General features: G+C 40.2%; 1 protein-coding gene and 2 non-coding genes across 3 annotated transcripts; 2 read left to right on the forward strand and 1 right to left on the reverse strand.

Annotated features, from left to right (window-relative positions):
- Positions 1-371: 371 nt before the first annotated feature.
- LOC130841141 (U2 spliceosomal RNA) lies at positions 372-562 on the forward strand. The gene has a single exon (XR_009050179.1). It is a non-coding gene; the product is annotated as a U2 spliceosomal RNA (small nuclear RNA).
- Positions 563-2139: 1577 nt separating this feature from the next.
- Positions 2140-2330, reverse strand: LOC130841133 (U2 spliceosomal RNA). Its single transcript, XR_009050171.1, has one exon. It is a non-coding gene; the product is annotated as a U2 spliceosomal RNA (small nuclear RNA).
- Positions 2331-2712: 382 nt separating this feature from the next.
- LOC130839587 (calmodulin-4-like) lies at positions 2713-22805 on the forward strand. Its single transcript, XM_057713827.1, has 7 exons — positions 2713-2845; positions 9501-9548; positions 10200-10304; positions 17883-17936; positions 18542-18646; positions 20393-20497; positions 22747-22805. Exons 2-7 carry the CDS (start codon positions 9524-9526, stop codon positions 22803-22805), a joined length of 453 nt encoding a protein of 150 aa, XP_057569810.1. The 5' UTR covers positions 2713-2845; positions 9501-9523.
- The last annotated feature ends 530 nt before the right edge of the window (positions 22806-23335 follow it).

Here is a 23335-nt window from a genome sequence, read left to right on the forward strand (position 1 = left end):
GGTCTCCGGCAGCCGCCCCTGTCTCGCGTCTCCGGCGGGACGCGCCCGGGCCAGGAGGCCAAGCCGACCTGCTCCCGGCGCGAGGAGGCGGTCCCGAGGGTAGCGTCCGCCCGCGGTAGCCGCGCCTCCTCGGGCGGCAGAAGGCGGAGCATGCAGATTAGAAATGGCCGTTGGGCGCGGGGGTGCCGGGACAATCAAGTACATAGAATTCCTCCGTAGAAAGGTAGAGAACAGAAAGTCTGCACAGGAGTCCGGTGATAGCACTGTGGACAGCGCAAAACGAATCAGACAAGGAACGCGAGTTAGGGCGCTCACCGTGTGTGTAATGGAGATGAAGGCAGGACGGTGACAGCGCTGCGAGGCTTAGGAGTATTGCTCCTCGCCCTTTTGGCTAAGATCAAGTGTAGTATCTGTTCTTATCGGTTTAATATTTGATACGTTCTCTATCCGACGACAATATATTAAATGGATTTTTGGAGCCGGGAGTTGGAATAGGATCTTGCTCCATCCCCTCCACGCATCAACCTGGTATTGCAGTACTTCCACGAACGGTGCACTCCCTCTGGGAGATGATTCGCGGTTGAAAAAGCAGAACACCGCCCTGAGAGTCTTTCTTTCTCTTTTCGTGTGGGTTTTTCGAGAGCTATGGTTTACTCCCTGCTGCTGGCTTATACGCTCTGCGTTGCGCAAGTGCCTGCATTCTCCATCCGATTGCTTTCTTCAGAAAAGGCCGTATTGTAGCTGCTCTCTGGGGAAGAATGGTTAGTGCTTGCGTTCACAGCATTAAGTAGCGCAGGGTGGTGGGTGTTGCTTTTTTTGTGTCACCGTGTTTAAAAGCTTTTTCTTTGCTTTTCTTCATTCTGTAGCTTGCTGTTCTCCGTTTTCTGTTTGGCTTACTTACCCCCACCCCACATCTCCCGGCTTCGTGCGTTTTCCTACTCCTCGTTTCCGAGAGTGAATTCTCAGCAAGGATTTCTGATTCCCTTTTTCCCTAGTGATTGCGGCGCAAATGGAAATAGCACAGCACTCTGCCCGGGGAAAAGGGGTGAGCTCAGATCCGCGGCAGCTTTACTGATTCACTCGCGCTCATTTCACTCCCCCCCAAAACTCCTCCCAGGAAGAAAGGAAAAGAAAAAAAAAAAAAGTTCGGCTGACCCCTGAGGCACGAGGCAAAACAGCGCATCGGCCGGTTCGTGAGTGTCTCTCCACCTGACTGATCTCAAAAAATACAGGCCAGAGTCGGCCTCGGTGCCTAGGAGGCGCGCGGCCCACTGCCATCTATCTCACCGCCTACGACCACCTTCCTCTGGCCTCTGATGCACTAGGCCTGCCTGTGCACCGGACTGTGACCAGTCCCCCTGGCATTCGTACGGAGACTCAGCAGCTGTCATACTGCGAGCTGGGCACCTGTGTGGGAGCGGCTGCGGCTCAAGGCGGCTTGGCGCTCACCGTGGCTGGGCTGGGCTGGGCTCTCACTTGTCCTTCGGGTATGTGCCCTTGCCGGCTCTGTGCGAGGCTGAAGTGCGAGCTGGTGAAGAAACAGCTGGGCTGGGCTCAGGCCAAAGGACCAGAGCTCCGTGGGCACCAGCTTTGTGGCTGGCGGCCTCTCAGGCACAGTGGCGACCCATCCCGACTGCACTCTTAAACGTGGTGAAGCCTCAACGCCAGCTCGCGCTAGGAACTTTGAAAGCTGTGCACCCGGCGGACTCCACTTGGCAGCAGCAGCAGCGAGCAGGACCCGGGGCGAGCCCAAGCTTCCCCGGCAAACGCTTAGCACGTTGTCACATTGGCCCCAAACCTCTGAGCCCTTCCTGCAAAGGCACGTCCTCTGCCACATAGAATACAATGAGAGCGAAAAGCTAGCTAGCTCTTGCCTTCTCACAAGGAGCAGGAATATTAAGTTTCCTTTTTCCCCACTGCAGGGCCCAGAAATCGGCAGCTTCCTTCCGGGGCCCTCTCCCCCCACATCTCCTCCTCTTCAACACCTATGCACTGTTTTCCTCGCTTCCACCTACAACCGCGCGCAAGCCCAGCGCAGAAACTTGCCCGCACCGACTGCAAGAAACCTAGCAAATGAACCCAGAGGCTAGCACTACCGGTACGGAAACTCTCATTTGTACCATCATAGGTATGCCCCCGAGGGGGTGCACCGTTCCTGGAAGTACTGCAATACTAGGTCGATGCGCGGAGTGGACGGAGCAAGCTCCTATTCCAACTCCCTGCTCCAAAAATCCATTTAATATATTGTCCTCGGATAGAGGACGTATCAGATATTAAACTGATAAGAACAGATACTACACTTGATCTTAGCCAAAAGGCCGAGAAGCGATACCCGCTGGGGCCGCTTCGCCACCACAACCTTCCCCTCCCACGTCTTTCAGCTCACGGTGAGGAAAGTCATCCTCAAACTGAAGGCCCGCCCTTTCCCCTGGACTTCACAGTGTCCTATTGCCACAACTTGTAAGACATACATACTTTCTCAGATTGTTTACCTTACTGGGGGCTTTTCGGCTTTCTCTTCTCCCATGACGCCCCTGGACAAACATATGAGCAATTTGCATGCCCCGCCCACACACGCGCGAGTTCCCTGCTCCCCGTGTGCGCCCTCTCCCGGTGGAACCCAAACCAGCGCGTAGCATTCCGCTCCTTCCGCTTGGTTTCCCTGGAAACGCCCAGAACCGGAAAGACGTAAACGGTTCTACCAGGGTTTTCTTTCCCGCGTTTCTTGTGCTTCTTAAAATGTTTCCGAGCATACAGCTGCGTTGAAAGATTTTTACAGCGGACACCCACCCACCACCTGTCATCATCTTACTGTTGTGTATTGTGTATACGTACACACACGCAGGTGAGTTGGCTACGTTGAAGTAGTAAGGTCAATTTTTAACAGAGTCGTTTCCCACCGTCCTTTATTGTCACTTCTATAAAGTATTCCCAAGAAGGCTTAAATATAAGGAAAAACAAAACAAAGCAGCTCCTTCTTGTGTGCGGGCCTACTGGGTTCCGGAGAGCAAATGTGCATGTCTGTTTTCCCTGGATACTGAGACATAAGGGGAGCCCCATCAGCCTGGCTGTGTTTTTCGCCAGCTACCTGCAGCGCAGCGGCACAGGGGCAGCCCAGAGTGGTTAGGGAGGTGGAGGCTGGCCACGTGAGTGTGACAGCGCGGGCACGGGGCGAGGCAGCTGGGGGGATATACGTGCAGGGAAATTGTCTGGGTCAACGCGAATGCGAGGACATAAGAGGGCTGAGGCGTGGCGGTCAAAGGTGTGCCGACAAAACAATGAATCAATCGTCAATCGAAGACAGAAATGGGACGTTTTCTCCGAGCCCACCTGAGGACTATAACCGGGGAGACGGTCTTTTTCAGAGCTCTGAGGACTGTTCTGAGGAGGTTGTGTATGTGTGTACGTGTGTGCATGTGTGTATACGTGTGTGTGTGTGTGTATTGCCCCACGCGTGGTTTGTGGGATGCAGTCAAGCACACGTCTGGGTAAAAGGTGACGGCTACTCAGAAGGAACGGATATCTTAGTTAATGGTCTCAGTGCTTTCCTCAGTGTGGGAAGCATGCAAGAAACTGGGTGCATAAAATGTTCTCCTGAAAATATCTGACTCTCTGAGGGCTGGTTCTGCCAGTTTCCCGGAACACAGAGTGCCTCATCCTGATCTCAGCCCTGAATCCCTTTCAGGGGAGGTGGTACTAGAAGGGAGGGAGGAGGCCCAAATGGGCAGAGGGAAAAAATGTTTGTGTAAATGTTTCTTGTCTTGCCCTAAAATATGAATTTTATTTCATCAGGTGGCAGGTACCAAAGGGTATGGGAGGGAGGGAGGGAGGGAGGCGGAGGGAAGGAAGAAGTTCATTGCAGACTGTGATGCTTGGAGTGCAGGGGGTTAAAGCACTTGGTAGGGATTAGATCTAGGGTTGAACTGTTACCAAGCAGGGTTCTTGGCCTTCCCCTGGGGATAGAAATTGACTAGAGGCCAGACAAGAAATTCAGGTGAATCCTTACTGGGGCCCCCGCTGCAGCAGGGGAGAGTGAGAACACAGGACAGGCTCCCTTGCTTGCTCCCTTGCTGGTGGTGGTGGGGCGGGGGGCGGGGGGGGTCAACTTCTTCCTTACATGCGGTGAGGGTAAGGGTGTGTCCTCGGGGGTTGGGCTGTCACCGAGTCCAAGCGAGTCCAAGCTCGCTCTGCTCTCTGCTCGCTGCACGACAGGCCAATGGCTCGGAGATGACGTGTTGAGGCAAGGAATACAACTTTATTCGGAAAGCCGGCAGACCGAGAAGATGGCAGACTCATGTCTGTCAAAACACCATCTTGCCTGATTAGAATTCAGGCTTCTTTCATTCTGAAACGGGAAGGGGGTGTTGTTGGTTCCTGCAGGCTTCCTGGTGCCAGAATCCTTTGTTCTGGCAGCTGTCCACGTGTTGCGGAAAACCGATCCCACGAGAGACCAAGCATCACGCTCAGAGGGTTGGAGAACGCAGGTTTATTGAGCCGCTGGACCCAGACGAGCTAACGCTCCAAAATTCTGGGGCCCCGTTTCCGGGGAGTCTTTTCCTTATGTAGCTGTAATTGGTACAGACTGATTGGTTGGTTGGTTTAAACAACACGCTAGTTGAGTCCTCGTTCCAGGGTGATTGTGTGGCTCCACGGCCTTCGTGGCTACGGAGTCCGAGTGGGCCCTAACCTGGGGTTCCGTGGTGACCTCATATGGCTCAGGGCGGTATCTGTCTCTGGGGGACCCGGTCCCTCTCTACGAGTCAGATTCAAGTGGGACTCTATAGCACCCGCCAAAGCTAAGAGGCACTTACGCTCCCCACGGGGACACGGCCCCGTGGGCACCTGAGTGGCCTCCTCTTCGGAGGGGACACCCACCCTTGTGTGTCTTTGCGTCATCGACACGGGGGGAGGGGGGGAATTGGGTACTGATTTGATTTAGCAATTGTGTCCGTACAAATGGCCCTTTTGCCCTAGGGCCCTCCGCCAAAGTTTTCTTAAAATTTTAAGGCTCACTCTCCCCTTCCGTCAGCTGACTCTTTGAGCCGACTGATTGAGAAATTAGGTCTTCCCCAAAAGACTTGCCCCTTTTGCCAGACAGATCTGCACCTCTCTCTCTAGGTCCCCTGGGCCGGTCCGTGTGGAGCGGCACACTCTGACGTGGTCTTGTATACTTTTGGATTCTCATCACGAGGCCGCCTTCCTCTGTCAGCTTTCCTTCGTAATCCCGATTCCCCAAGGATTCCAGGCTCTTCCCTTAGGCGAGGAGTACGCGTACTGCTCCTCCGCCTGCTCGGTGCCCTCGAGAGGGTCCGTCACCCCAGACCCCCTCCGGAGCCCCGCCTGAAGTTATTCCTCCGCGAACCCCATTACAAGGGACCGCCTCCTTGCAGTCCCTTCTCTCTGAGAACACTTAATGATCAGGGCCATCTTCAGGGAGGCACGTAATCATGCTGTCTGGGAATACTGGGCTTTCCAGGCGTGGCGACATCAGCGCTACCTAGGTTATTAGGCCCTAAGACAAGGCCCTTTCCGTGCGCGCCCCTCTCCCTCCTGGTCAAAGAAATAAATTACACTTGTCAACAAAGGGGAGACAACGTCATCTTAGGAGGAACTTGCTTGTACCTTTGAGAGGTAAATGTCTTATCTGGTCATCTAAGGAACACTTCTCTCTGCTATCTTTTTGAATGGAGATGAAAAACATTTTAAATAATGTAAAACTTGACTTGTCAAAGATAAATAGAAATGCTAAGTGTCTTTTCTGCAAATAGTAAAAGGGTTTAGCCATCTAGATAGGTGACCTCGATTTGTTCCATCTGCTAGGAGCCAATTTAAATCCAACCCCTTGTGACTGATGGCGTTCGTGTTGTACCTGACTCAGTACTGAAATTTTAGAATGAGAATTATGAGGCCTCTGTGTTTGTGTGTTCATATGTATCTATGTGTTTGTTGTAGGCGTATGGTGTTGCCAAAAGAATTCATAAAAGAGCTCTAATTGGCTTTAAAAAAATTATTAAGCGCTTATAAGTATTCAGAAATAGAAAATAATCTGGCCAGAATGAATTTCAGGTTCCTGACATCTGGGACATTCAGTACTAAACTGAAAGCTGGTATTGAAGATGGCTTAAGCTTGTTGGTTTGATTACTATAGACATGTTTTAGAGTCATCAACATTAAGTATAATTTTTATATAAATTGTTATTGTGGCTACATGTAATATAAGCTAAATAAGGTCTTGTTGTGTCTGTTACAAATTTGTCAGCATGGAAAGTAACCTGATGTAAAGAAACTTCTGAGGAAAGGAAATGTAAATGAGATAAGAGCTTTTAGATAAACTCTGTCAAGAAGACTTATGCTTTAGGAATATCTACCTAAAATAGTCTCTCCAGATCCTGGTAACTTGAAATTCTGGAGTGGCCCTAAATTAAGTGATGAAAGCTTATTGACCAGCTGGATCATTCCCAAATAAAATAAGATACTGAAACATATATTACTGAACATCAGCTTCCTTTTACAGCGAGACAAAAAGATATTTAGGACTATTGATAAATATGCCTGGTGCCACGTTCTGTAAAGAAAGCCAGTGTTTTCAGAAAATATCACTGGTATTTATGTTCACCAGTCTACAGAATGCCGTCACAAGGGACAGTTCATGGTGGCTTAAGGAAAGCAGGATGTGTGTTTTCAGTAAAGAAGGCCTGAGGAATGGAATTACACTTTATTAAGGGAAGGAAAGTAGGTCTGACTTACAGGTGACTGAATGGGAAATAAAGTAATGATGCAGAAAGTGGTAAGAAGGTTTGTGGAACGTGGACCCCAAGAAAAGAGTTTTGTGCATGATCAGGATTGACTAAGTTTAGATAAATTTAGTTGAGTAAATTACTTTGGAAAGTAAGCTGGTGCAGAGCTTGAATTTGGCTTTTCTCTCTGTTAAGAGGACAAGTTTTCTTAAAATGTTGAACTGCCCTTTGATAAAAGATTTTAAGTTTCCTTACCTTTTAAGTGATCTGTTCTTGTTACTCTGGCTGAGTGACTAACTATTGTTTCACAGTTACCTGTGAGCCTACCTGACAGTGTTCTAAACCCTTTTTTGGGGCATTTTGGACAAAACTTCCTAAAACAAATTCTGATGAAATCCTTTTGACCTCTAGCTAACTTTGGGATGCTTCAAAGAGCCCCTGAAACATCCCAAAGAGAGATATAAACTAGGTTCATTTGGTACATTAAGTTATATAGGAAGTATTGGCAAATGAATAATAAATGTTAGATTTTAGTGCATAGTAATTGTTATTAATATAGATAGTCTAGAAATTATATGGAGTTCCTAAAATTCTGATATGTCCTGGTAAAATGTTATCAGTCATAATTCTAGTTATTATCTTAAAATGTTGCATGGCACAACAATAACCAAATTGATTGACCGTGCAATCAGATTTTAAACACGCCTTCTTAAGCCTTATGTCTTAAGATGATTCTGGTTTTATTCTGATGCCTTTGCAAAATGCTTCCTTTGTAAAAAAGATTTATAAAAAGGACTTTTGGATAAATACAAGTTTCTGACTTTCAGACCATAATGCTGAAATTGAGGAATCCTAATGAGAAACCTGATGGCTTCATAAGCTGTTAAGCAAAAGGATGTTACATAGGACTGAGTAAACTGGTGAATATGGTTATAAATTTTATGGTTTCTATCAAAAAAAAAATTACTGGTTCAAACCTGTTTTCCAGGTGTAAGGAAAACCTTCCCTTCAAACTAATTATGATTTGCAAAAATTTGGTAAATTGTACATTTGTAAGCACGATTGAAACATTTATCTTTTCTCTCTATCTGATCCCTCCAGACTTTGGAAACTCTTAGGTTCCCAGCAGCTTTATCAGATAAATTAGAAAGGCTACCTCACTAACTAAGTATAAGAAAACTTAAGATATTTTGGGAGCCTTGAAAAGGGAGGAGTTCGCCTACATTTGTTAGGCAAAAATCTGTGATAAGCCCAAGCCCTTGGCATGGCTTTCCTAGCCCTGAAAGGTCTTTTAAAAGTCCAGTCTGAGGCTCCTTATAAAAGTTTCACCAAAGCCAAAAGCCTATATGATCAATTATAGTTACATAAATGATCAGGCCAAGTTTCTTTTGCGACCAGACTTATTTTGCAAACAAATTAGCCTTAATCTGGTTACATTAGGTAAAAATGAGAGTAATTTTGGAGAGAAGCAGATTATGTTTCAGTAAATATTAAGTGCCAGTTTTGCTGATGGAGGTCTGTATTTACTAAGATTCACTCCCTGGATAGTTCCTTGCTGTTGCACCACAGTAATGTAAAATCCAACAAGGTTTTTTTTAAAAGGACACTCTAAGTTTGTTTCTGAAGCTTATCTCAGTTATCTATCTTTGGGTGATTATGGATACTAAAAGGACATAATTTAAAGGACTAGCTGCAGCTTAGACGGAAGGACACTTATCAGAGGAGAAACTGCACTCACACTAGGACGAGAAGAAGCCGACATCAGAAGTAGACAGCTAGCCCAAGATGCTGGACCTGACTCGTATGAACATTTATAATATTTTCTTGACTTCTTGGACCTTTACATACAACTCAAATGTTTTTCTATCATTGATGAGGGGCATTTTGAAATCTGTAGTCTAAAGCTTGCTGAGCAGGTTTAGTTAATCATTATTGAATGTATAGAGGGTGTAGAAACGATTCTTACAGAGTGAATTGTAATCAGTCGCAACGGGGAACTGGGAAAATGATCACAATAGTCTGATGATTTTTTGTGTGCTTGTTCTGCTTAAATGTTTTGTACCCAATTTGCTTTGACTAAAAGAAACTATTACTCATTGTAACTAACTTGCCATTCAAGTGTGTTTGCCTTTACCTCATCAAACATAGGCCCAGTAGCTGATTTAAAGTATATATCTGATAACAATAAATGGTTCCTCTCATGTTTGTAAAGCAGAGTGAACCTCAACAACTCAAGAGAGTATAGTGCCTCTGGCGTACTCCATCATCTAGGGCAGAGTTTGGCAATGTTCCTATAAAGGCCAGATAATAAATATTTTAGGCTTTGCAGGCCATATGATCTCTGTCATAACTACTCAAGTGCTGTTGTCGTGCAAAAGCAGCCAAAACAGCAAAAAAGAGTGTGCTTTTTTCCCAATAAAACTTTATTTGTAAATGCTGAAATTTGAGTTTCATATAATTCTTTTCTGTCACAAATAATATTCTTCTTTGAGCGTTTTCAACCATTTAAAAATGCAAAAACAGTTCTTAGCTGATGAGCTATATAAAAATGAGTGGTGGGTGGGTTTGGTTACTGTACCATAGTTTGTCAACCTCTGATCTAGGGAATAGGGCACATCATCTAATATAGAATCTCTGAAAACCAGGATTTATAAGTTGAAAGTTGACATGGGGCACAATGGGAAAGGGTGGACTTTCACAATAGAGGAGTTTCATTCTGAGTCTGAGTTGTTTTATTATTCTTATTTTTACCTTTTCTTTTAGTTCATGGGAACGTTGATAAGTTGATGGATGGAGTGAAAGCTCTTACAGGTGAGAAGTCAGTATAAATCTCAGAGGATAAATTGTACTCAAAGTTATATTTTGAAGATTTTTAATCTTCATTTTACTTTTCATCTGATAATTTTTAAATCTAATTTATCTAATGTCTTAGAGTTAGACTTTTGATTGTCTCCATTTTAGTAATAAAATTTCAGTTCTGCATCTTGGTAGTGAATTCTTTGTCTTTGGACTTGACATTATTATATCACCTTTCCTATGTTGGGGGGGAAACCTCTAAATTATAGATTAATGCAGTGAATGGTAAAGTAAAGCTCTGATAAAGATGTGTAACTGTTATTTAAAGATGATCAGAAACATTATTTGATCTGATGATAGAATATTTGGATTAGTCCTAATAAAATCCCAGTTCACTAGAAAATTATGTAACCCTCATTTTCTTGTGTTGAGAGTCCACACTTTTTGTAACCATTATTTCCATTAATATGACGTGAATCATTTTACTGCAGTTAAGGAATCTATTTACATGAATGCTATTGATTGTATGTTTAGACATGTCAGGCTCTGCATTTGCTCTTCATCAAGCAGTGAAGTTCAGGTGCAACAGGCTGAGATTATTTTTTTCATGTTTTGAAATTGGGTCATCCTTAAATTTTCATCTGATTGCATTTTGTATTTTTGAAGGAGGGGAGATTAATGTCAGTGATGTGGAATATGTTCTGGAAAACATGGGGACAGAGCTCACAGAAAAGGAATGGTTAAAGCTGCTGAAAAATCTGCCAATAGATGGTGAGAATTTCAAATACTACTATAGCCTTTGAAGGAACTCAGTCCTATATATTTAAAAATTGTCTCTATTTGATCATGGCAGAAAGAATATGTATCTAGGAATATTTAGCATGACCTTGTTCTAACTTAAGAAGAAGTTCCATCTAAGTTTAGGAATGAATACAGCAGGCATGAATCCTGCCATCAGGAAAAGAACATTCATACTGTCACTTTTGAGTCCACTAAGAGGCCAAAAATTAATCTGTGAATATGAGAAACAGAAAGTAGGTCCTAGAATGAAGGCAGTAGGTAAATCAAAAAGGAGAAATGGAAATGAATATGTTTCAGCGTGGGGTTTAGTCGCTAGTACCTGCCTCTATTGCTCAGGAATAGGTGGAATGTCTGCCTTTGGAACCTTCTCTATTTCTTGATTTTGTTATTTTAGAGAAAATTGGACATTTCTGGTGCAAATAATCAACCATATCTTTTAAAAATTCTAGCTTTGTTATTTTATCTTCATGCACTTCTGTGTAATTTGTAGCCTGAAATGTGCAATTTCTTATAGCAGGTGGAAAGATCTATCAAAATAGGCTGATGGATGGTATGACGTCTCTCAGAGGTAAGAATCATGGTGAAATACAAGTGGACATAAGATCGCTCAAGTGTTTTGTTTCTACACTTCCCTAATTGTGTAATTGCTAATATTGTCATTGGTCACATGTATTGATTTTATAGTCATACCCCTTCCAAGGACTATTTGTAATTTGCTCTTTTACTTTTATTTTTTGTGTCTTGGGAAGAAGTCCCCTACTCTTTGGGAATTTTTTTGAACTTAGGGGAAAAAAATAAATGAAGCCTATGTCTGTAATGTTTTATTTATGTATTTATGTGTGTATGTATGTATGTATGTGTTGGCCGTGTCAGGTCTTCCTTGCTGTGCCCAGGCTTTCTCTAATTGTGAGTGGGGGCTTCTCTTTGTTGTGGTGCATGGACTTCTCATTGCAGTGGCTTCTCTTGCTGTGGAGCACAGGCTCTAGGTGCACGGGCTTCAGTAGTTGCAGCACACGGGCTCAGTAGTTGTGGCTCGCAGGCTCTAGAGCGCAGGCTCAGTAGTTGTGGAGCACGGACTTAGTTGCTCCGTGGCACGTGGGATCTTCCCGGACCAGGTATCAAACCCTTGTCCCCTGCATTGGCAAGTGGATTCTTAACCACTGTGCCACCAGGGAAGTCCCTGTCTGTAATTTTTCGGTTTTTTAAGAATAATGAACGATTCATTTATGCAGGTAATTTGTTCATTAGTGGAAATAATCTAAACTCTCAATTAGCAAAAATAAACTTTACTTATTGGTTAAAAAATAAGATTTGTCATCTCCACTATTGAATTGACTATACTCTTAACATTACTTAATTTTCCCCTTCAAAATGTTTTACTGTGTAGATTGGTCCTTAAAAAACCAGATTTACATGAAGGGGTTTCAATTACTGTCGACTACTGGTTCTCGTTGTCATGTTTATCAGATGTATTGGGCCTTGGGCCTCAGTCCCTTATGCTGAAAAGGATAGCCATAATGCACAGGAATTAGTAGTTTTGCCACTCTCTGGATCCCTTAAATTTTGCTTATATACGTGTCTGTTTCCCAAGGAGGGACCGTTGATGTCCATAAACTGGATACGGTTCTGGGAAACATGGGCATAAGCCTCACAGAAAAGGAGCTTAAAGATCTGACACAAAATCTGCCAGTGAATGGTAAGCATTTAAACATCACCGAGCTCCTCAGGAGGACAGGAATTTGTGCATTTTTGTATAAAAACCACCGACTGTGATTGTTTGGAATCAAAAAGCCATTTTGAAAAACATTAAAAGGAGGGGAAATAGACCTAAAGTAAGACTCAGTCCTTTCTCCAGTCATTCTCATCAACTTCTTGACCGCATTTTCCCACTGTGGAGGTAAGCTCAAGGAAATCTCTAGGACCACTGGCAGGGCAGAGAAGAAGAATATAGCAGAAAAGAGGAAGAAGTGAAAAGGTTAAAGTTAGAGGAAAATGAGGAGGATTAAAATAATAAAAAGAATGAGGACGAGAAGGGAGAAATGCAAATAGTGGAAAATTTGTAAGATGCCATCAGGAATTTTCTTAAGTGAATAGAGTCATCTCCTCCTCCTCTCAGCACCATTGAAATAGAATATTAAAGGGAATAGGGAATTAACACAACATCATGAATCAACTATACTCCAATAAATTTTTTTTTTTAAAAAGGGAAGAGGGAACAGTGAATGTGACTCTCCCTTCACCACAGATGGCTGCTACCACAGTGGGAAGACTATTGTGGTGATTCTAGGAAGTATGTTGTTCTCTCCTACTCTGGAAACTTTATGGATTCCTATATTTCTGGGCAAGTCTCCATGATTCCAGGCTAATGTTTGGGAACTTTAAATCTCACTTGAAAGATGGAAACAGTGAGACTTTCCTTAACTTCCCTATTCATTTTTCAGAATTGATGAAGTACATACATGTGAATTTCGTTAGCATATTTCCTTCTAGCTTGCCATTTGTTTGAAACAGACCCTGTGGTGGAGATCTGTATGCAAGAGGTTTCTTGGGGAATACTCTCAAGACGTTACCTGTAAGGCAATGAAGGAAGCAGGATTGGGTAGAGGAAGACGTTGAACTGCAGTGCAGTTGCTATAGAGCCTCAGCTGATCCTACAGAGGTTGGGCCTTTGTACTTCACATCAACCAGTCTTTGGATGCAGGACATTCTCTGATAGGAAACATAACTTCAGGTGAGACAGCTCCTTTCAGAAGAAGGCAATTGCCAGAGAGAGAATAAGCAGTGAACCAATGGCAGTCAATACTTTTGGCTACTGGGAGAATGACTACCTTGGACTGAAGAGGAATAGTATCCACTACACTACTCTAATAAAATAATGAGAAAAGTGATTTAAATGTGGGACTAACTTCATCCAAGGCGATAATCTTGACTGAAGGAGTCAGCAGCAGAAATGCTCTTTTTCATGGGTCTAAAAGGAGAAGGGAATAAAATTCAATGGGAAGAGCACTTGGTTTGTAACTAAAACCACCTACAGAACATTTTTTCTAGTATAATTCTTCCTATAGCTCAAAGAAAAACTAATAAAATTAAAATGGGTTGAGATGATTAAAAGGAGGAAACTGATCAAATTAAAATGGTCATTTTGCAATCTACAAGTTTTTATGTCACAAAACATTTTTATTGTTTATTGAGGTTCTGGCCAACAGAATGATTTAGAGACTTGGTGTGAGAGAAAAAACAATTCCTTATAAGGCACTGGATTCCAATTCTGATCTTAATTGAATGGCCTAGGGCTTAGAGCCCTTGAGCTCACTCCTCAGCAAATGACTTCCTCACTAGGTGTCTATTAGGAAAGAGTTTTGGTGCTATTGGTAAAGACAAGATTCGGTACAATGATCAGCTGAATGAGAAAATCCAAATCCAGATCAAATAGACATTTTATCATTCCTTGTCCCCAACATCTTTCTATCTGTGACCTATTTACTTTCAGTGACTGTGGAAGCCAAATGAAACCAGTGCACATGATCCACACTACACTGACCTGTAGCTGACTCTCATATAGAAACTTATATTGGTCTGATTTGATTTTCTAGATCCAGGAGAAAAAGAGGACCAAAGATTCTTCTCATTCTATGCTAGAAACAATTAATGAGTAACCATTATGAATATTTCATATTGTTATTTGGCCAGCATTCCAGTTTACTGGAGATGTTATATTACTTTTTCATTGCTCATATGTATCAGTTCATTGATATTATAGATATAGGTTCATAGGTTTTAGGGTTTCCTACTAACATGAAGTTTCTGCTTAAATTATTTCTTTTACTATCAGGACAAAAAGTGGCATACAAAGGGAGCGTTTTAGACTATTAATGGCATAATAAACCTTCATTTACTACTTTTCTCTCCTTAAATAATAATAGTCAATAATTTTATAATGCTTTTGTATGTGCTGGGCACTATGCCCAAAGATATATATGTGTATATATTTATACACATGCATACCTATGTATATCTTCATGTAATTCTCACAAAAACTCAATAAAATAAGTACTATAATTAAAACATACATTTGAGAATCTAGAAAATGGACTAATCAAGTGAGTTAAATTTTTTCTCTGTTATATTTTCAATTTTTATATCTTTTTCAAAATTGACTTTTTTTTAAAGTTCTTTATTGGAATGTAATTGCTTTACACTGTTATGCCTGTTTTTGAGGTACACCAAAGTGACTCAGCTGTGTTTATACATATATCTCCCTATCCCCTCCCTCCTGCGACTCCCTCCCACCTTCCCTATCCCAGCCCTCTAAGTCATCACCCATCATCATGTTGATCTCCCTATGTTATGCAGCAACTTCCCACTAGCTATCTATTTTACATTTGGTAGTGTATATGTCAATGCTACTCTCTCACTTCATCCCAGCTTCCCTTTTGCCCCGCCCCCCCACCTTGTGTCCTCAAGTCCATTCTCTAGATCTGCATCTTTATTCTTGCCCTGTCACTGGATTCATCAGCACCATTTCTTTAGATTCCATGTATATGAGTTAGCATACAGTATTTGTTTTTCTCTTTCTGGCTTACTTTGCTCTGTATGACAGTCTCTGGGTCCATCCACATCACTAAAAATAACTCAATTTCATTCCTTTTTATGGCTGAGGAATATTCCATTGTATATATGTGCCACATCTTCTTTATCCACTCATCTGTTGATGGGCATTCAGATTGCTTCCATGTCCTGGCTATTGTAAACAGTGCTGCAATGAACATTGTAGTACATGTTTCTTTTTGGGGTTTTTTTGGTTTTTTTGTTTGTTTGTTTGTTTTTTAGCTCTTTATTGGAATATAATTGCTTTACACTCTTGTACCAGTTTTTGAGGTACACCAAACTGAATCAGCTATATTTATACATATATCCCCATATCCCCTCCGTCCCGTGACTTCTGCCCACCCTCCCTGTCCTGGCCCTCTAAGGTATCACCCATCATCGAGTTGATCTCCCTCTGTTATGCAGCAACTTCCCACCAGCTATGTATTTTACAGTTGGTAGTGTATATATGTCTATGCTACTCTCTCACTTTGTCCCAGCTTCCCCTTGGCCACCCCCCTGAACCCTGTGTCCTCCATTCCATTCTCTGCATCTGCATCTTTATTCTTGCCCTGTCACTGGGTTCATCAGTACCGTTTTTTTTTTAGATTCCATATATATGAGTTAGCATACAGTATTTGTTTTTCTCTTTCTGGCTTACTTCACTCTGTATGACAGTCTCTAGGTCTATCCACCTCATTACATATAGCTCAATTTCATTCCTTTTTATGGCTGAGGAATATTCCATTGTATATATGTGCCACATCTTTATCCATTCATCTGTTGATGGGCATTCAGGTTGTTTCCATGTGCTGGCTATTGTAAATAGTGCTGCAATGAACATTATGGTACATGTGTCTTTTGGGATTATGGTTTTCTCTAGGTATATGCCCAGGAGTGGGATTTCTAGATCATATGGTAGTTCCATTTTTAGTTTTTTAAGGAACCTCCAAACTGTTTTCCATAGTGGCTGGACCAACTTACATTCCCACCCACAGTGCAGGAGGGTTCCCTTTTCTCCACACCCTCTCCAGCACTTATTGTTTCTAGATTTTTTGATGATGGCCATTCTGACCAGTGTGAGGTGATACCTCATTGTGGTTTTGACTTGCATTTCTGTAATGATTAGTGATGTTGAGCATCTTTTCATGTGTTTGTTAGCCATCTGTATGTCCTCCTTGGAGAAATGTCTATTTAGGTCTTCCACCCATTTTTGGATTGGGTTGTTTGTTTTTTTGATATTGAGCTGCATGAGCTGCTTGTGTATTTTGGAGATTAATCCTTTGTCTGTTGCTTCATTTACAAATACTTTCTCCCATTCTGAAGGTTGTCTTTTTGTCTTGTTTATGGTTTCCTTTGCTGTGCGAAAGCTTTTAAGTTTCATTAGGTCCCATTTGTGTATTTTTGTTTTTATTTCCATTATTCTAGGAGGTGGGTCAAGAAGGATCTTACTGTGATTTATGTCATAGAGTGTTCTGCCTATATTTTTCCTCTGGGAGTTTTATAGTGTCCGGTCTTACAGTTAGGTCTTTAATCCATTTTGAGTTTATTTTTGTGTATGGTGTTAGGTAGTATTCTAGTTTCATTCTTTTACATGTAGCTGTCCAGTTTTCCCAGCACCACTTATTGAAGAGGCTATCTTTTCTCCATTGTATGGTCTTGCCTCCTTTGTCGTATGTTAGGTGTCATGTATTTTAAACAATTATTTTACATTAATCCCTCCTTTGGTATTAGGGTAATACGGGCCTCATAGAATGAATTAGGAATTATTTTCTCTTCTTCTATTTTTCTGAAAGAGTTTGAGGAAAATTGGTATTAATTCTTCTTTAAATGTTCATCAGATTCACCAGTAAAACCAACTGGTCCCAGGCTTTTCTTTGTGGAGAGGTTTTTGATTACTGATTCAATTGCTTTACTTCTTACAGGTCTTTAAAGGTCTATTTCTATTTCTTCTGGAGTCAGTTTTGGTAATTTACGTTTCTAAGAATATATCCTTTTAATCTAGGTTATCTAATTTGTTGGCATGCAATTATTCATAGTATTCTCACATAATCCTTTTGATTTCTCTGAGGTCTGTAACATATCCCCACTTTCATTATTTATTTTAGTATTTTGCATCTTTTTTCTTTTTTTTTCTGAATCAACCTAGCTAAAGACTTGTCAACTTTCTTGATCTTTTCAAAGAGCCAACATTCATTTTCTTGATTCTCTTGATTTTTCTGTTCTCAATTTCATTGACCTCCACGCTAATTTCTTATTCCCTTCTTTCTACTAGTGTTGAGTCTAGTTTGGCACAATCCACTTCCTGAGGCTTATGAAGGGCCCAATCTTGCCTGAGGTGTGTGGCCACATGGAGGAAGGTTACTAAATTAGAATTCTGTTAGCAGAAAGAATAATAGTAGGTATTTCTAGCTGATTGTTAGACAACAAGCAATGTCTGCCACATACCCCAAAGCCTACTACGCAGACTGATTCATATTAACAATGCTTTACGTACTTAATGAATGAATGAATTAGTAGACAAAAAAGTAGTGAGGAAGAATATTTCCTGTGGTGGGAAATGGTACAAAGCTTTAATAGTTGTCTCAAATGTATAGATAGCAAGTATTTGCATCATCATGGTGATTGAAAATATTGGAGAAAAGAAATGGAAGATGAAAAGCATGAACTCTTTTCCATTTGAGGTGACCACTGATGGAACTTTGTGGCTGGCATAAATCAAATCTTGACCTCCTTATGAAGCAGTATAGCTTCATATGAGCTCGAGAAACCCTATGATCCAGGAAACAGGTGGTTCTTAATTTCATTGGATGAATTCTTGAAATCTAGTAATTATAAATTAAATATGGCTTTATAAAATGCAATAGAAAGAGTAGATTTTTGACTAAGAGTTATAAACAAGTACTTTATACCTTTTTTGTGACTCTGTATCATTTGTATTAATTGTGCCTTTTCTAATAGCTGATGGAAAGATTGTTCTCAATAAGCTAATGGATGGAGTAAAAGCTATTATAGGTGAGTGACAAATACTCTAGACCTAAGAACATAAGTAATTATACTGAATTATATTTAATGGTATTTTTCATTATACCTATTGTCATTGATTGAGGCATTTTTCCTTTTTGTTCATGAATGGTATATAATGAATTCCCCAGAGTTGGTTCAACTGTGGATAATCTTTATTTTAGTAACAGTGCTTCAGTGCACATCTTGATAGCAAGTATTTTATTCTATGAAGCATTTGTCGACAACATATTTCATATGAGTTTATAGTTATTATATATGAGTTTAAATGACCAAATATAGGTTAACACTGTAGATGAAGGAACGCTTCAACTTATATAGGTAATTGTATACAGACTAACACAAATTCCATTCAATAACTAAAGATCAACTATCTAAAACATTTTAATTTATAGTGGCACTTTATATCCCTACATTTTATTGTGTACTATATCACGCTGTCCACAAGATGAGGAGATAATACCTTTCACATGTGTTTGTGTTGAAGATTTGCTCTTGAGATCATTGCTATATAGGAAAAGATTATTTATTTTTACATGTTAAATCTTTAAATAATTTTTAAAATTCTTACATTTTATAATTCTTATTATTTGTAGGGGAGGACATTGATATCTGTGACACAGAAGATATTCTGGAAAACATGGGGATAGAATTTACAGATGAGGAACTCTTGGAGCTGTTAAAAAAGTTACCGGTTGATGGTAAGCCTTTCAAATATCAATGTAGTAGTGGTTCTCAAATAGGGAGAGTTTCGCTCCGGAGGAAACATTTGGCAAAGTCTGGAGACATTTTTGGTTGTCACAACTTGGTGGGGGAGGGGAAGGTGCCACTGGCATCTAGTGGATAGAAGACATGTAGTGCACAGGACAGCTCCCTGCAGCAAAGAACTACCCAGCCCGAAATGTCAGTAGTGCTGCTTTTAGGAAACTCTGCAATAAAACTTACAAGGAAACTTAGATTTGGGTGCTTAAGTAAGAATGTCTGTTCTGTTTGAGACTCGAGGAGAACGCTTGTCAAAAATTAAGAAATCTTTATTGCATAATTTAGTTCTTCATTTGGAAATCAAGAAACATGCGGCACTGAGAAATGCCTGCCATTACTCTTAATTCTACTGGAATACTTAATGTTAAGCGAGGAAATTTAAGAAAAAGGAAGTGTGGTAGTTTACTAGAAATGCGAATGAGAAAATTAAAATACTGCATATTTCAGCAAGGTTGAATAATAATAATACTAATACCGGCTTTACTTGCCCAAGAGAAAGTAAAATGATCACATTTTTAAAGTTTTTTATTTCATAATGTTTTTATAAGTTGATAGATATGGAAAAATTTCTAAAGCCTTATTTCTGAAATGATTTTTAAATCATCTTAGTACCTGAATTATGTGTTTTCTTACAGCTGATGGAAAAATCTATCAGAACAGATTGCTGGAAGGTATAAAGACTCTTAGAGGTAGGAGAGAGTCATAATGAAAAAAGCAGATGAATTCGAGGTTTTTGTGATTCACATTTAACTTATTTCCTTGATATTTAAATATGAACCCTGCCTTCGTGTCATATATGTTGACTCTATCCTTAAGATTCATCTAAAGAGTGCTCTGTAATGGACCATTTTTTAATTGTGAGATAGATAAATTAGAAGTTTGGGACTAACATATACACACTAATATATATAAAATAGAACAACAAGGACTTATTGCATAGCACAGGGAACTATACTCAGTATCTTATAATAAGCTATAATGGAAAAGAATCTGGAAAAGAATATATATATGTGTGTAACTGAATCACTTTGCTGTACACTTGAAGCTAAAACAGCATTGTAAATTAACTATGCTTCCATTTTTTAAATTTTTCATTAAAAAAAGATGCTTCTATAGAGTGCTCTGTAATTTACCATTTCTTTATTGTGGTAAAATACACATAAGATAAAATTTACTATTTTAGCCATTTTTTAGTGAACAATTCAGTAACATTAAGCACACAGTCTTGCGCAACTATACCACCGTCCATTTCCAGAACCTTTTCATCATCCCAAACAGAAACTCTAACAAGAAACCCATTAAAAAGTAACTCCCCATTTCCCCTCCCCCAGCCCCTGGTGACTACTACTCTACTTCCTGTCTCTATGAATTTGCCTATTTATGTACCTTATGTAAGTGGGTATCATTTACTTTTGTTATGTTGTGTTTTTAGAGAACAATCCACATTCCTTTGGAACTTCCCAGACTTTGGCAGGGCTTGAAATAATCAAAATCTAAATCTGTAGTATAAAAAAAATAAAAGAAAGGCCTTCTTTTATTCAGGAAATTTAATCAACAGTGAAGTCAACCAGTCTAAAAATGTAATCAACAACACCACCCATTAACTGAACAGGAGAATTGGATTGCCTATTTATGTCACATTTTAGAGTTACTATCTTTTGCTCTTATCCCTGTCTCTTTTTAAGGAGGGGAAATTGATGTCAGTAAACTGGACACAGTTCTGGGAAGCATGGGGATGAACCTCACCGAAAAGGAACTTGAAGATCTGACACAGAGCCTGCCAGTTGATGGTGAGCAGCGGATGGTGACCATTCAAAGTTCAAATAGTGTAGTGGTTAAAGGTACAGACTCTGGAGCGAGACTGACTGGGTTTGAATTCAAACTCTTCTGCTTAAAAGTTGTGTCATCTTAATGTTTCTCTGCCTCAGTTTCTTCATAGATGAAAGGAGTACATTATTAGCACGTACTTGATGGAGATTTTGTGAGGATTAATCTAGACCAGTGTCAGGTACATAACGCGTCCACTGAAGTTGCTCGTTGTTGTCATCTTTGCCATATTGTTCCAGTCATCACTGTTACTACCAGGCACCTCTGCACGCGTGGGAGCTTATAGTTATAGACCTCTTCAAAGTACTTACTGGACATCAAGCTGTTGAGAAAAACTTTGAGAACCTAGAGCACAAACTCTTTCTCTGGACATTTCCATTAACTTACGTTAATGGCTTTTGCACTATGAAGTCTACACATTGCTGAAAATGTCAACAAGATTACTGAAGGACCGGGGGGAGATAAGGGAAAAAGAAAAAAAGTGGGGAGAGGTTGCAGAGGGCAGGACTTGTGACAGTGGGATGAAAAAGAATTTAAAAAGAGTAAATTTGAAAACCATGAGGGAGAAACAAAGAAAGCCTAATGAGCAGAATGATTACAATTTCACCCCAAGTTGTATCAGATTTGCAGAGATCATGTTCCCCCAGCTATTTAAGATAGAGAGAAAGAGGTATCGTGCCACCTTTTTTGTCCTCTCAGAGACCCTCATCACTGAGCAAAGTTACCTATAATTCGGGCCAGCACAGTGGACATGTCCTCCCTCCTTTAGAAGGCTCTAAGGATTCCTGTATGATGTTGCCGGAACTTGTTATCCAAGAGCCGATACTAGACTTAAATTCCCTTTTGAAAAGCTGGAAACAAGCTCTGATTTTTAAGAAATGTTAAATAAGGTTGAAGTGTAACTGTTCACAGAGCGATTCCCTCCCAGAAGGACGAGAATTAGGATATGTTAACTTTAGAAGATTCCAGTAAGGCCAAGAAATGTCTCACTACTGGGCAAATCCACTTTTTCCCATCTTAATCAGATGCCATTTAGTGGCATTTTTGTCACTTCTTACTTTCCATTTTTCAAAGATAAGCTCTTTTATAGAAGACATTGTGTTAAGTTACCCTTTCATTTTCCAACATTTTTTGATTCACTAATGCAACATGTGTGTTTTGTTTCCTTATTTTCTTTGTTGCTTGAATTTACGCTAAATAGTGAAACTTGCCTCTAGATGTGGGACAACCAGCTTTGCTTGTAAGACCTTCTTTTAGCTCAAAGTGCTAAAATTTAGCTGAAATTATAGTGGATTTTGTATTGTGCTTATTAGGTATATTTTCTCAATAAGGTAGTATGTAATTCAAGTTTTGTCTTCGGCAATTAGCCAAATAACAGGTAAACGTTCTGAAAATAAAAGCACAAAAATGTGTCACTGCTTTCCTCTTTCTCGATACTTAATACAATTGAGATTCTGATTTAGTGAGCTTATTCTGTCTCTGTAATACTTCTATTTTAACGTCCCTTTACAAACTGATGAAATAGGGGAATTCCCTGGTGATCCAGTGGTTAGGGCTTTGCACTCTCACTGCCGAGGGCCCAAGTTCGATCCCCAGCCCAGAAACTAAGATCCCACAAGCCACATGGGTAGCCAAAAAAATAAATAAATAATAAAATAAAAATAAAGATTCCGCCCCCCAAAACTGATGAAATAAATCATTGTATATCTATTATATACAAAGCCTGCAATTAACTACAAGTCTTGAATTATTTCTAACTTGCACATATAATTTAAAGAGTCAATGAATTATTTTCAGTTTAATTGTAATAACGGATAAGTAGTGAGTAAGGGTCAACTTTATATGAATGGAAAATTACTGAACTTAAAACAGTGAAATATGGTATACACCACCTTTTTAATTTTGCCCAGGAGCCTAACTAAATAATGGAGAGTTTTCCAATATCTAAATGCTAAAAAGCAGCTAAAATAAATGGAGCTTCCTTTACATATCATTCTTCTGTGACTGAAAGTTTTAATATCTTAAAACAAAAAAGTCAATGTCACATTGTTAATATAGCTATATATGTGAAATGTAAAACCTTTTTCTTGTTTCACACTGATGAAGGGGAGAAATAGGATAAAATTCTAGAGAAAGTGATAAGTACCATTTTTTTTGCTCGTTTTCTCTTTGATGTTATATGTGTAGGTGTCATCTGTATGTTTTCTTGCAGTTGATGGGAAAGTTGATAGGAAAAATGTAATGGATGATGTGAAAGCTTTCACAGGTTAGTGATAAATTTACTAATAAACTGAGGGCCCCAGGGCTCGACAATAATTTTTATTTTTCTATCATGTTTTCCCAATATCCTACTGCTAGATCTAATGGAAAGTTTTATCTTGGGTTACACAAATTTAAATTTGGTAAAAAAAGGAAAAATAAAACAATACAAAATATACCTACAGGACTAAATGTAAGTTAGAAATCCTACATTCTGTAGAGCTTTCCTTCCTAATAAAATGTTTCCCTGCATGAAACTCGAGGCAGGCACAATAAATGGCACTGTGAATTTTTGAATAATTGAGGTAACATTGTCAACGATTACATTATTAACAAAATCATGTAACACTTTCTTATGAGATTATATTAGCTATCTAGGTGGATTAATTGAACAGTATAGAAATGAATTTTTTTTCTCAGAATTTAAAAAGAACTTTTGTCTATTAGTATTGAAGAAACAAAGTTCTAATTTCCCCCAAGACTGTGTAGTAGATGCAGACTGCATTATGCTTTTGCTAGTCAACCTAAAATTTGGAATCATC

Source organism: Hippopotamus amphibius, chromosome 17, assembly GCF_030028045.1.
Source record: "Hippopotamus amphibius kiboko isolate mHipAmp2 chromosome 17, mHipAmp2.hap2, whole genome shotgun sequence".
Lineage (NCBI taxonomy): Eukaryota > Metazoa > Chordata > Mammalia > Artiodactyla > Hippopotamidae > Hippopotamus > Hippopotamus amphibius.